The sequence below is a fragment of the Protopterus annectens genome, chromosome 4.part0, assembly GCF_019279795.1.
Source record: "Protopterus annectens isolate FY-2018-M chromosome 4.part0, PAN1.0, whole genome shotgun sequence".
Lineage (NCBI taxonomy): Eukaryota > Metazoa > Chordata > Ceratodontiformes > Protopteridae > Protopterus > Protopterus annectens.
This window is the reverse complement of record NC_056733.1, coordinates 1,452,253,660-1,452,268,272: the sequence shown is the minus strand read 5'-3', so window position 1 is coordinate 1,452,268,272 and position 14,613 is coordinate 1,452,253,660. Positions and strand designations below refer to the sequence as shown.

Below are 14,613 nucleotides of genomic sequence, written 5' to 3'. Positions count from 1 at the left end.
CTTTTGATTGTTGTTCTACACTGAGGTGTTTTGGGCCGTGCACTTGCCGTATTTGCAAGGGTTCAGTTTGTTTCTCATTTTTTTATATCACAAAAACCTGGCATTTTAACAGGGGTGTGTACACTTTTTATATCCACTGTATATCCAAAATGCTACTGTTTTTCATATTTTACTCCAGTTAGTTCACAATATTTGTTGAGCAAAAGTCATGGCTATGTAAAAAAAACATAAAATGGTGAATAACTGCAAAGTGCCTATCATTCCCACCTACTTCTACAACTTTGTTTCCTTTAAACCTTTGGCTTTTTTCACACCCAGTCCAACACCTCTTATTTTGCTCTTTTTCCCAGTATGTATCCCTCCTCCATACAAGCCCTTTTTCCATAGATGAGCTTAACACAAGGAAATTGGCTAGGGAATTGTACTGTTAGGCTCAAATCCATGACCAACCCCTCCCAGTACCTTTATTCCATCTTCTATTTCCTTTGCTTACATTCTCAGTGCTGTAATGAAGCCTCTGGACAGATAGAAGTTGAGTTTTCACTTAAGAGCATTATCCTTTAAGCTAGGAAGCCGTCAGTATGGTGGCCAAAGTCAAATCACAAACATATGCACACACAAACATCTTTCTTCTTAGACATTGCTACAATCATAGAAATAAAAAGGCAATATTAGCTCTCATGTCAGACTCAAACCCCAGACCTCCAGAGCACCACACTGTCAGAACAGCCACTGGACCATCTAGAGCTTCTGGAGAGATAAATGTTGAGTTTCCTTATCAGAGCTTTATCCTTTCATCATACTGCCCAAGTCAAGTTACAAATGCAATGGTGCTTGAGGAGGAACTAAAGAAATTTAAATGGAAGATACAAAACCAGAAGTAAGAATTAAATACATGGGTATAAATAGGAAGGTTTGGAATATGGAGACGTAGATAGGTATTATAAAAAGATGGAGCAAATCATGCAGTGAAAACTCAAAAAGCTATACAAAGGTGGTCAGTAATAATATAGTATGGAAGTAAAGTTTTTTGATTTCTTTTGTAGGTTGAGGCATTTAAAAAAATGTTGTTTTAAGACGTATGGATTGTAAAAAAAATTAAAAGGTATGTTTTTTGAGAATATGCAAACTTTAAAATATTTCTTTATTGGCTGTTCAAGAATTTGTAAAGTGTGGTTGGAAATATAGAGAAAAATGTGATTAGGATTTCATAATATTAATGTTAAGAATACTTATTTGGGGCTTTATGGTAGTGGAAGTTAAGCTGAAGAAAAAAATGTTGATACTATTAATTGTATAATTTGGAAATTAAAAACTACAAGGTATGAAATGCTATATAGCAAGATTTGGAGCACACAGGCCTTTGTTTTGGACTTGGAAAAAGAATGTGTTATTGTGCAAAGCAATGTAGTTGCAAAGTGCATATCTGTGGTATTGTTACTTTAGAAAAAATAATATTTTTTGGTAAGTGCAATGGGATCTGTTATAACAAATTTTAACTTTTTTTTATTAACTGTGATAAGATCTTTTACACCCACCTAAGCTACCATTAATCTGAGCAGTTTAGGCTTTGGTTTAATATCTTATTCCCTATGTTGCACTACAGTGTCAGTAATGGGAAAAGAACCCAAGCAGCTGGTATGGGAATATAAACCTCAGCCTTCTGTCATTCTGGCATTCAAATGTGAATGTACTACTTGCTGAGATATTTGTACAGATATCACTGATATCTTAGCAGCAAATTGTAAGCAGGATCTCATGAACTAGTTACTTATTCACTGGCTGACTTTACAGAACCGAAGGATATTCTAGTACACCACAACACTCAGCACATAGGTAAGTACTAGGCTAGCTGGCCTTGTGAACCATTTTAAGCCTTGCCAATTTCCCTTAGTGAGAATCAAACCCTGTACCCCTTCACTGTTCATCATTTTAAAAATTGTTAAACTATATTCTCATCTGAAACCATGCTAATGGGGAGAATCCATGTTTTTTATGATGTGATTAAGTAATAGTTAAGTATGCAGAAGTATGCAGCTGTCTCTGGATGATAGTGGCATGACAGAATGCATATTTGGAATATGTCTGTAGTAGGCATTTCTGTTTTTTTTTTTTTTACCATGTAAGCCTGTCGATGGTGCATGGCTCTGGAGGACAGTGACATGGTACCTTCACTGGTGAGCAGAACATCATGCTGCTGGATGTGGCCTGTGAGCTGTAAAATGGTGTGCCAGGCTGGGGGAGGCAGACCTCAACAGCAAATACTAGGGAAGTAAACAGTTTGTTGCATTAATGCAGTTAATAGCCATGACATGACAATGTAGACCTGTTAAAGACAGGTCACCTTTGTGAGAGACATACAGTACACTTAGAATAGTTCATGATTTAAAACTGCATAGAAATCCACTGGTGCTAGCCCACCTATCTACAAACCTGATTGATATGGGGCAATAGCTACCCTTGCAGGCCGTTTAAACCTAGCCGATTTCCCTTTTTCCTGCTCAAAGTAACCTATCCCATTTGGTTGCATTTTGGCCTTACCCATCCCATAGTCAATAATTATATATTACCCCTAATAACAATAACTGTTTTACGTGGAAATTCTGTGAACGTGGCATTGACAGTGGTATACCTGTTGCACTAGGATGTTTCTAGCATCTGTGTTTTGCCTGGAGTCTATGTCTATATTTGTTCATTATGGCCTTCTTTAATTTTTTTTCCACTGTCATCTGCTTCTGCACACTAGGCATTTCTGAAAGGATATGAGTCTCACCCAATATCCTTTAGATGATGACCATCTGAGTATGTACTTTGCATGCCTCATAGTGCTAATGTTTATCATAAACATAAATGATCTGTTGTATGGTGGTGTTCTATCTACATGTGTATATCATTTACAGGTCTGTTGGGTATATCCTTTACAGTATTGTACAAAAACAGAGGAGACCTTCAACAATTTGTGCCATACAATGTGTGCTGACTGGCACATGCAGGCTGCATTGTTGGTCACTGTATAGGATATGTCTCTGTCACAGTACATGTGCTGAGTGTTGCAGATGCAGGTCTCACAGCTAGAGCCATATGGTGTGCAACCACCCCCCCCCCCCGACTGCTGTACACACAGTTGTGGGTCTGTATGATGCACTAGTCATGTGTTGGGTAATGTACCATGTGAAAGCTTCAGGACACAGCCACTAAAGAGTAGGATACAGTAGTAGGGTATGAATGATAAGGACCCTCTGTATCAGTGCCTCTTTGTGTAGTCCAGTGAGCACTTGACTAGACAAATGATGCAGTTCCCTTTTGGGCCAGCCAGTATCTGATTTGGATGAGTCACATTAGGATTAATGATGAAAAAAGACACAATTATGAAAAGCTTCAAGCTTTGAACGCTATGAAGCATACTTAGTTTGCAGCCCATATCCCATCTAGGCTGGAAGGCATTTATTTCCTTTGTTTATTAATCAGATAAGTGTGCAGGTCCAGAGATAATTTTCATCGACAACCCAGGCTACAGTCAATGCTCCAAATGGTCTTGTGAGATACTACCATGAGCTATTGCAGGCTGTGATAGAACATATAGCTCATGTAGCCTCTTTTGCACGTGACATCAGAGATGTGCTAAGCTATCACATAGCACAACAGTGCTATTTTTGAGCAGCATCATCAGTGTGGGGTTTCACGAGTGGCCACATTTTGTCTCCTGGTCAATCTTATTGGGATGCTGTAACAGTGTGGGTGGTATTCCTGCAAAACAAGTTACACTGTAACATGGGTGCAGTTGTATAGCATATGACTGATTCATCCTGTTATGTAGAGATTGCCTCAAGTTCACCTCTGAAAAGAGACAGTTGTACCTAGTGGGGCTTACTTTGTCAACAAATAAAATAGCAAACAAAATAAAAAAATAACATATAAATTTTAAAGTGCTTGTCTGGTTAGCATGAGTGAACTATTTATTCTCTAATTAGATGTCACTCAACTTATCTTGAGTCTGTAGTCATTACTGCAAAAGTATATTCAAGTATAAAATGTTATAAGACAAATTAGACATAAGCATGCCTCTAAACTGATGCAGAGTTCTAATTCTGTGAATAACCATGGCAAACTGAAATATGCAAGATGAGACAGTTAGACTTTTTTGCTAGATTTTTGAATTAATCTGCTTAATTTGCTGAAAGTGCTTTGTGTTGGTCATATTGCTAATGAAAGAGGATCTGTGGAATCTATTCTGGAGATCTACAAAGAGCAATGTTTTGGTTTTAAGCTGAAATATGCATCTGTAGCTTTAAAATGATAGCTCATATTAACCTGTTTAAATGTAATATCCTGCTTAAGTAAAATAACAAGTCCCTGTTGCTGCTCAACATGATGCCATCCAAATGAATGCTGGGCTCAGTTTTGCTATAGTAAGGGAGACGAGTAACAATAGTTATGATAATATTGACAAAAAGATTTTTTGGAGCTACCTGGAGTAGCTTCACCTTTTGAATTCAAACCTTGAGACCGGAGATAAGGACTCACTGACATTATGGGAGATACTTAGCTATGGCAATTCCTTTGCTGGAAGGAACAGTAAGGTGATAAAAGCCCTCAAAGGGTTATGAAACATGGTAAATTCTAGGTTACAATGTTCCAGTTTGCTAACCATGATGCTGGTAAAGAATAGCATGACCCTTAGAGCCTGACATGTCTTTAGCCCCTTTATCCTTGTCTGCCTTCCAGGATGCATGGCGTATGCCACAGTAGTGGGTACAGTAGCCCTTGAATGACTGAAGGATGTAGATTACAGACAAGCACAGCAGTTGGATTTCTTCTTCTGAAGCCCCTTATTCTGGGTGAAGGAGTGGGCACCAGGCAGTTATCAGCATTTCTGCCAAGCAGGAGAGGGATGAATTGTTAATAATAACCAGCCTTTCATAAGGAAGGAAGAATGATTGCTGACACCTGAACTTTTATAGTGAAGACAGAAGATATTACCACAGAAAGACACCCAACCTTAAAACAGGCAGTTGCATATCCAGACTCCAGTATTTAGGGTAAAAATGTCATCTACAAGTATAATACCTTCCATTCACTATGGATGTAGGTGGGATATAGCCTTGTGTATTGTTACTACCTTTACTGAGGTACAGACAGTGGTCCCAGCTGGAATGAGTAATTTCAAAACCTCAGGTAAAGTGTTCTGTATTACTCATTATCAGGGAATTTGTCTAGTATAATTGAATACAAATTAAGACAAAGAAGCCAATGAAAAATTCCAAACTTAATATATTCATTCTCCAGTTGGACGCATAATCCAGTTTGGATGATAGGGGAGTGGTGCACTGTTATGCAACAATACTAACTTCTGTTTTATTGTGCCAATCAGAACATGATTCACGCAAATCATCTTTGCTTTTGTTCTTTGTTTGAGTAACCATACAGTGCATCAAGCAATAGTAATAATTGTAAGGTTAAACAAGATAACTTAAGAGAAATCTTGCTTTGTATATTCTTTCTGCCACATATGTAGCATAATAAACCCACAGTCAGTACAATCAGTATAAGTTTTGAAATAACAAGAAAAGCAAATATTTCCTTTAATGAAACGAGAGGGACTTTCAGTGGTCAATTTGCATTGTAAATAGTGTTAAACTAAAACAGAGCATGAGAGGTGTCTTGCAATGTGTGTGTGTGTGTGTGTGTGTGTGTGTGTGTGTGTGTGTGTGTGTGTGTGTGTGTATATATATATATATATATATATATATATATATATATATATACGGCTAAGATTAAACATCTGAACATAGCTGTCTTGATGCACTTTTTAAGAAGCCCTTGGAACTCGATATCTCTGAGTTGGAGAAGTAGTTCGTTTTTTCTTTGATCCCCAGGAACTCCATTTCTCATTGCAGAAAGTTGGATGGCTGTCTATTACAACACCCAAATAATAATCTTTCATTAAGATTTTAGTTATCTGCTTTATAATAGATGACTTGTTTTTATACCATCAGTTCAATGTTTAATTAATATTAGTGTATATATTATGATTTGTAAGCATTATGCTGACCACATTGTATTAATTACTGAAAGTATTATTTGAAACAGTAATTAGATTATTCCATTATATATGCTTTTGGAGCTGGTCATGGCTGAAATGGGTCCTTGGACCAGCCTGCTTATCCAACTAACAAATAAAAAATGAACAAATAAATAATTGTAAAGGAGTGCTCAGTAACACACAGTGCTTAAACAGTGACTCTGCCCTTAAACACATACTGAATGCAATACTTCTAAGATTACTGTACCGCAACGCAAAAGGAAGATTTGATATGGTGATCTAAGGATGTGGCAATACAGCTGACCTCAGTCTGAAGCAGGTTTTAAGGAACTAAAATCACTCTGATGTTTTTAAACTTAAAATAAATCATAATTCAATGTGTCCATTGTGAGCATTTCACTAGGTTGCCTGTGTTACAGCTGGATATTATTTCAGTGGGTACTCTGTCGTTAACGATATTAATGAAACCTTTGTCGGAAGAAAGGAAAACCAGATTACACAGTAACAAATTGTGAGAAAATAAGTGCTTCCACACTGAGAAAGGAACTTATGTTTATTAAGAAATGTTTTGAGGACTCTCAAAATAGTGATACATTTTTAAATTAGCTGCGCCATAGAATAGACCCCAGACTGTTACTCAATGCCCTATACTAATTAAAGAATTAAGTCTCTTATTCAATATGCAGATGATTCCGCTATCATTAGCTCTGCTGATTCCATATCCAAGGTCCAACAAATAACTCAACTTGCCTTCACCGCCACAGAAAAATGCTTTAGCAATAATCACCTGCTACTGAATCCAAATAAAACCAAATGAATTCTGTTCACCCCTAACAAAAACAAACCACCGAAACAAAAACAATTTTACTATGCTCTCTCAAAGAAATACAGCAACTGAAGTAGTTTCCCACACTAAATTATTAGGGGTAATAATAGATGAACACCTAAAATCTGACCTACATGTTCAGCACAACATAAATAAAAAATAATCAAAAACTTGGCATCCTGTACAGGCACAATTTCTTTCTTATTCCTTCTAGTAAGAAAATCCTTGCTATCACATATCTACTACCCGCACTAAGCTATGGTCCTCCATTACTCACTAATATACTATCTTCCCTAAAATCAAAACTTGAAATCTGTTACAGTAAAGTTGCTAGGTTCGCTACTAATGCCACATACTCTACCTATCACTGGATATCATTACACTCTCTCAAATGACTCGAACTACCTCAATATCTCTCCTACATACAATTAACAACTGCATATAAAATAATATACAAAACCTCAGAATGCCCTGCCCTCTTCTCACTGTTCAACAACTATGAAGCCAAAAGGTGTCTTAGATGAGAAAATCAACATCTTTGACAGGTACATAAACCAAACCAACCAGCAGGCCAAAATGTATACTCTAGCTTGGTAGCCAGAACCTGGAAAGCTCTTCCTATAACACTTAGATCCACTCTAAACTTTGCACATTTTAAAATGTCCTTGCATAATTACCTCTCTTCCATATGGATCTGCAATTGTACCTAACCTTCAACTTTTAAATCCTGACCTCCTGTACTGCTGTGCTTTCCTCCCACTCACTTACTACTCAATTTGCCTCTACTCTTCCTCTATGTTTTTTGTTGTTTGTCTTTCTGCTTTTTCCCGGTAAGGGGTCGCCACAGCGGAACTCCAGTCTGCTAATGATCGACAGTAGATTTTTACAAAATGCCGAGGTGCCAGCTTGATGCCCAACCTTCAACGAAGGCATGCCCATTTACGCACACATGTCTTTCAAATGCTACCCAACCACGGGGAGGACATGCAGACTCCACACAGAAGGCACTCCCAAGTCCAGCCGAGAATTGAATGGGAGAATCTCTTGCTGTGAGGTAACAATGCTACTGCCGTACCACCACGGCATACAGTACTCTTCCTCTATATGCAACGTATTTCCTATAAATTACCTGCTACACCCTGTCTACCCTATTCTTAAGCCTCTTCACTAATTCATTCTGTAACACTTGCTTACAAAAATGGCTCAAAACAACAACTACTTCTTTTCTTATACCTCTACTTTGTAGCATTTTTTTTAAAACTGAACCTATCTTCAGAATTTCTTCAAATGTTTTAATATTCATCTGTATTGACAATGGCTAACTGCATATATTTATTATTGACAATGGCTAACTGCATATATTTATATGTACAAGAATCTCTTGGTGTTAACCCACTTATTATTGTAATTGCTGTGTAGAACTTAACTAATTGTTCATGCTTGCTATATGGACTTATTTATGGACCCCTACATGTTTGGTATGTATGTATACTTGTGCAGTTTATTTGCATGTGTGCTTTGTATACTGTATAATTTTGGAGCTTTTCTCCCCAGGCCTCCACAGAAAATGGGCTCGTATTGGCCCAGTGGACTATCCCAGGTAAACAAATGCCAATAAATAAAGTTGCAAATATCTCTGCAAAATCACTAAATTAAAACAAAATGCTTACTACTGATGCCTTATAGCATTTGGTCCTCAAGTTTGGTTCCTTAAGTTAGATGGCTTTTGTGCAGCCCACATATCCTCCATCCTTTAATAGGGTATTTTGTCAGATCTCCACTCAAATTTCACAGACATGTTGTTAGGTAAAGTTATGGTCCTATAAATTGTATAGAGCAGTACATTCAGTGTATCAGCAAATATATGTGTTTTTTCTGTGATGGAATGTTGTCATCTCCAGGACCAGTCTTCCTCCCTTATACCCATTGGTTTTTGGGATACATTTTGGCTCCTATATGAGTCTAAAAAGATAAATCACATGCTAGAAAATGAATGAATGAATGAATGAATGAATGAATGAACAAACAAATGATGGCTTGTGTCCTGTTTCTTCAGGCTTATCCTTCAGTCTAGCCATATCCTTTTTGTGTTTCAAGGAGCTCGTTTGACTCTACTTGCCTCAGATCCTCATCTAAGTTATGTATCTTTAATCTGCCCCACAACGTCTGCTTCCATTCTCTGCATCTTCCCAAAAAATGCTTAAATCATCTTACCACACTGGGTTATTGCCATGCAGATGCCAGCTTTCCTTATCTACATTCTCTGGCCACAACATATTACCCTAAGAAACTCCAGGGCCTACAACTAAGGTTGAGTGTTGATCCTCTTCTTCCTGGCTTGATCTACTGATAAAGCAATACGTGCATTCACTAAAGTTAAGCTGTGTAGACGTTGCAAATTATTTAAAGCATCTGTAATATACTTTAGGTCACAAAACAAATTCAGAACTAAATGATTCAACCTCCTACCACCATATATGCAGCTTTTCAACCCAGGCCTTCAATGAAAATGATGCATCTTTCTGGAGTAATAGTGTCTACTATCATGGTTACATCGGTATTCATGCAAAGGAGTAATTCTGTGCATTCCTGACCATTATCTAACTTCAAATTTTAGTGCTATATCTTTTAAGTATGATTTTTACTCCCTATTAGCTTGCTTTGCTAGTTAGCCCTGCTTAGTAGATTAACTCCTCTAAATATCTGAATAGTCAATTGCAGTCCATCATTTGATTTAACTCCAGCTTACCCCTGTGAGCTGTCACAAACAGATTATTTTCCTATACCCATTTCCATGACTTACATTTCACCCTCACTTTGCTTGGGCTCACTGTCCTCTCTATCATAGCTCCGATTCCCATACACTCCCACTTACTGTACTTACTGTACATTTACTGTACATTTAAACCACAAAAGCTCCAGCACTTTCTGCAAACCAGCATATGGTCCATTCCTTTACCTCAACTCCTACTCACTATCTACTTATCCAAGCCCCACATTTACTCCACCCACCTCTATCTATATCATCAATAAATTTATAATCCATACCCTCTTACCACCTCTCACCATTTCTTCACTCTCTCACCAACTAAACCCAGTATAAACTTCTACCATGCCCTGCCTTCTCAAACTACCTTATTTCTTTCCACTCTCTCTCTCATCTTTCTTTACAAAAACATTCACATCCCCTACTCAGACATCTGACCTACTCTAAGGCATTCCTTCCCCCATAAAATAAAATCAAAAGGTGCTTCAACAAAGTATTATTTTAAGGGTGTGCACACACAACAAAGTATTAGTTTAAGGGTGTGCACACACAACAAAATATTGGTTTAAGGGTGTGCACACTTATGCAACCAGCTTATTGTATATTTTTTATTTTTTTATATTTTTGCCCCAAACAGATTTTTTGTTTTTCAATTGAATTGTATAGGTTATAGGTCACATTAAAGATGGGAAAAGTTTTGAAATGATTTATTGTGGTCTCATTTTTTTATATCACAAAAACCTGGCAATTTAACAGGGGTGTGTACACTCTTTATATCCATTGTGTGTATATGTATATATATATATATATATATATATATATATATATATATATATATATATATATATATATATATATATATACATATGTATATATATATATATATATATATATATATATATATATATATATATATGGTTAGCGTTGTCGCCTCACAGCAACAGGTTCTCCCATTCGATTCTCGGCTGGAGCTCCTTCTGTGTGGAGTCTGCTTTTCCTCCCTGTGGTCGAGTGACGTTTAAAGACATGCAGGTAGGTGTGTGTGTGAATGGGTGTGCCTTCTTTGAAGGTTGGGCATCGGGCTGGCAACTCGGCATGGTAAAAAATCCCCTGCCAATCATTAGCAGACCAGAGTTACACTGTGGTGACCCCTAACTGGGAAAAGCTGAAAGCCATTAGTTTAAGTTTTATATATTTATATATATATACACATACACACACACACACACATATATATATATATATATATATATATATATATATATAATACACACACACACATATATATATATATATATATATATATATATATATATATATATATATATATATAGTTATATATATGGGTCTAGGACTATTGCACAAAGCTATATATATATATATATATATATACATTTTAGATAGATATAGATATATATATATATATATATATATATATATATATATATATATATATATATATATATATATATATATATATATATATATATATATATATATATATATATATATACATGAAATAGTATATATTCCAACTTCAAAATTTCTGTTCTTTGGAATAGTGAGGATTTCTCAGGATACTGCAATCTTAGAATTAGCGTATAATGTCCCATTTTCTCCCTGTTTCAAGAATCACTATTATGATCCTTGAACTTCAAAAAGGCACCCATTTTAAAATGATATCTTGTTTTTTGGAGATTCAAGGACATATCTGGGCAAACCATACTGAATATGATCAAGTGTTGTAAATACTGACAGATGCCTTGAATTATATACATTCTACAGCAATCAAAGAAGACAAATGCTACAAGTAGCTCTTCATTTCAGCAAGCTTCCTATCATCTTTGTAAAGTGAATACTAATACTCCTTCATTAATGATTCTGGATAATAAATGAGTTTGAGGGAATTGACAATCCAAGGCATTAAATATATACCTTTAATGTACTTCTTATCCAGTGAAGTGAAAACTTAGTACCAACCATCAGTCAATTGCTAAAGGTTACTATGAATCAAGTGAAACTGTGATTTCATGCCTAACGTGAAGCCATTTATTAATTAAAGTTAATTAACCACCAATGGATGGCATTAGAAGACTGTAGGCAAAACTAAGCTCAGAGATTACTAGATGTATGGAAAATTCCAAATGCATGTTAGGTAAGTAATAAGGGATAGAGAACTGTTGAACACAGTATACTGTAAATGCAAACTGCTAAGCTCTGGTGTAGGCATCGGGCATAATAGAAAATATGCCTGTCAACCAAGTGATTAGAAATGTAGGGTGACTGACTACAATAACATTTACATATATGGGGCGGGTAGCCACTGAGAGCAGGGAAGACCACATACAACATGAAACAATGGACAAGCAATCAAAGAACAGCAGAAGATCTGTTTTCTTTGGGTATAAAATAAAAACATAATGAACTAAAAATAAGCTGTAATGGTATGTTAATTCTACAGCATTTGTGCAAGCCTGTATGGATGTAGCAGAGAGGCTGCAAGGGCAAATGCTAGGTACATTTATAACTTAGTGTTTGGTTCTGCAGCCATAGCTACTTACAATCATCATCATCAGCATTGTCATCATCATCATATCAGATACTTATATTTTATCTGGAGCTTTGCACCCTGGGTTCCTATTAAAAAAGGACTGCAGTCTGTAGGACCAACCCAGTCAATAAAGCTAAACATGTAAACAGATAAACAGATAAATAATTAATGAGTAAACGAATGAATATCAAACACATCTTCATGTGAGCAGTACTGAGCTATGGTTTATAGTGATATCTGTAGATAATTCCTTTTTGGATGGGATATCATGGTGGGAGAAGCTCTTGTAATACTAATTTGATTATAATACAGAGGTGCAACAATTTGTTTCTCTAAGCTAGATTGAATCTAAAGTAATTATTTAAGGTATAGTTGTGAAAATCTTAACACACCACTCACATACAGACTAAACGCATATGTCAATATTTATGCTGCTGCTGAAGATGACGGCGAAACTCCTTTTTATACTTGTCTGTTTGATTTCCCTCCTTTAGGACATCCGGCATTTAGATGTTCAGTTTGTAGATACAGACTTCTCTGCTCCTGCTTTGGTGGGCCCAAGTGCATTTAAAATCCCTTTCCTAATACGACACAAGATATGCAGCTGTCTGGATACTCCCTGTTCCCAAGGAGCAGACTGGAGAATGCTAGCCCAGAAACTCAATCTGGAAAGGTAAGCTCTGCAAACAGTGTTTCATCTGTTATACTGAACACTGAATTAAATGTGATTATTTATGTTTGTTAACCAGATGGGTACGCTGATCCAAAATATAGTATATCAGCTAAGAACAGTAAGCAATGGTAACTGAAAATGGAAATTAAAAGCACTGTATTTTGTTGTTTTATACACCACTTGTACGTTGCGAAGTTGGGAGTTTGCATAATGGTTAAGGTGTTTACCTCACATACACAAAGTATATAAACTGGCTAGTTTTAAAATGGCCCACAAGGGCAGCTAGCCTAGTACTCATCTATGAACTTATGAACCTATGAGATTTCTTGAGGCAGATGCTTTTGCCTCAGATGTTACAATTTTTTCCTGATTATATTTTTCATAAACAGCAATCTGTTCCCGTGGTATTTCCTCCATGACAGACTACCACACCCAATACACATAAGCTCTGCTGACGAGACCAGGGGAAGATGTATGCTGCATGGTTTGATGACAGCATAAGTAGAGGAAAGCTCTTCTCTTGCGCTTGCAGTCCATATTGTCTGTAATTCCCAGTTTACAAACAATGAAAAGTGTGAATTTTCCTCAGGTAGCATTTGACATTAATGAAATGTACTTTTTAGAAAAAGAAAAGGCATGAAGTAGCTAAGATAGGCTTTTACAAAACAGTAGAAAGTGCTGGGCATATAATAATTGGGTATAAGAGTGTGAACCTTTCTAATATTTCTACTTATGGAAGGGAGAGTCCTCATTTTTCAGCCCAAATTACCCTTGGTTATGATCATTATGACTTCAAACACCCTACCAAAAAGTTCATAACCCTCGCATCTACGCCTTCACCTCTAGATATGAGAACATGCCTTTGTCAGCAAAACGTACTTCATTAGCTGAACAGCTTCTTCATTCATTGTTATTCCTCTGCCTTCTTAGGCCCTTCAGAACTCACATGTCCATTGTCACACTGACTTCCTGAAGCCACATTTATTTAGACAGATCATGGAGTATAAAAATGACCTTGTTATCCCAAAACAATATTAGTAACAGACAGTTCAAAACAGATACCAGAGCTGCTACACTTTTCTGTGGTGCTAATAAGCTCATCAGTTGAAGAATATGACATTATCTATCATCTATATACTTATAGACAAATTGTCACTGGAAAACTGCAGATTATTCCTATAAATATCCCAAGTTAAATTTAATGGCAACCATTAAGCTTGCTAAAACTTTACATTTAATGTCATTTTTAATTGATCAATAAGAGTTGTGCATGTGTGTGTGTGTGTGTGTGTGTGTGTGTGTGTGTGTGTGTGTGTGTGTGTGTGCATGTGTGTGTGTGTGTGTGTGTATATATATATATATATATATATATATATATATATATATATGTATATATATGTATATATGAGATTATGTCATGAAAGGTAGACAACTCAATAGAGAGAATAACAAATGGTAGAACAAAAAAGAGAGAAACACAATAAAACAGAATACTGATGACAGAGAATCACAAAACAATGACTACTTCTCTCCCATAAACTCCACCTACAAAACCTAGACCAAGTGGTACTGATACTATTAGGAAAAGGATTTTTAGTAATATAATGTACAGGGTTAGGATTATGGGCGGGGTATAGGTTTGGGGGATATGGTTAGCACAGATGAGTAAGGTGGGCACTGGGGTAGAAATGTCTATATAAATCTATATCTCTAGATCAGTATATAAATATTGATCTATAGATATAGATATAAA

General features: G+C 36.3%; 1 protein-coding gene across 1 annotated transcript in view; it reads left to right on the top strand.

Annotated features, from left to right (window-relative positions):
• UNC5A (unc-5 netrin receptor A) overlaps positions 1 to 14,613 on the top strand; it is a 1,914,539-nt gene that overhangs the window by 1,797,049 nt on the left and 102,877 nt on the right. The window contains exon 14 of the mRNA XM_044069905.1: positions 12,682 to 12,860. Within this exon, the coding sequence (XP_043925840.1) occupies positions 12,682 to 12,860 (179 nt within the window). The remainder of the gene's footprint in view (positions 1 to 12,681; positions 12,861 to 14,613) is intronic.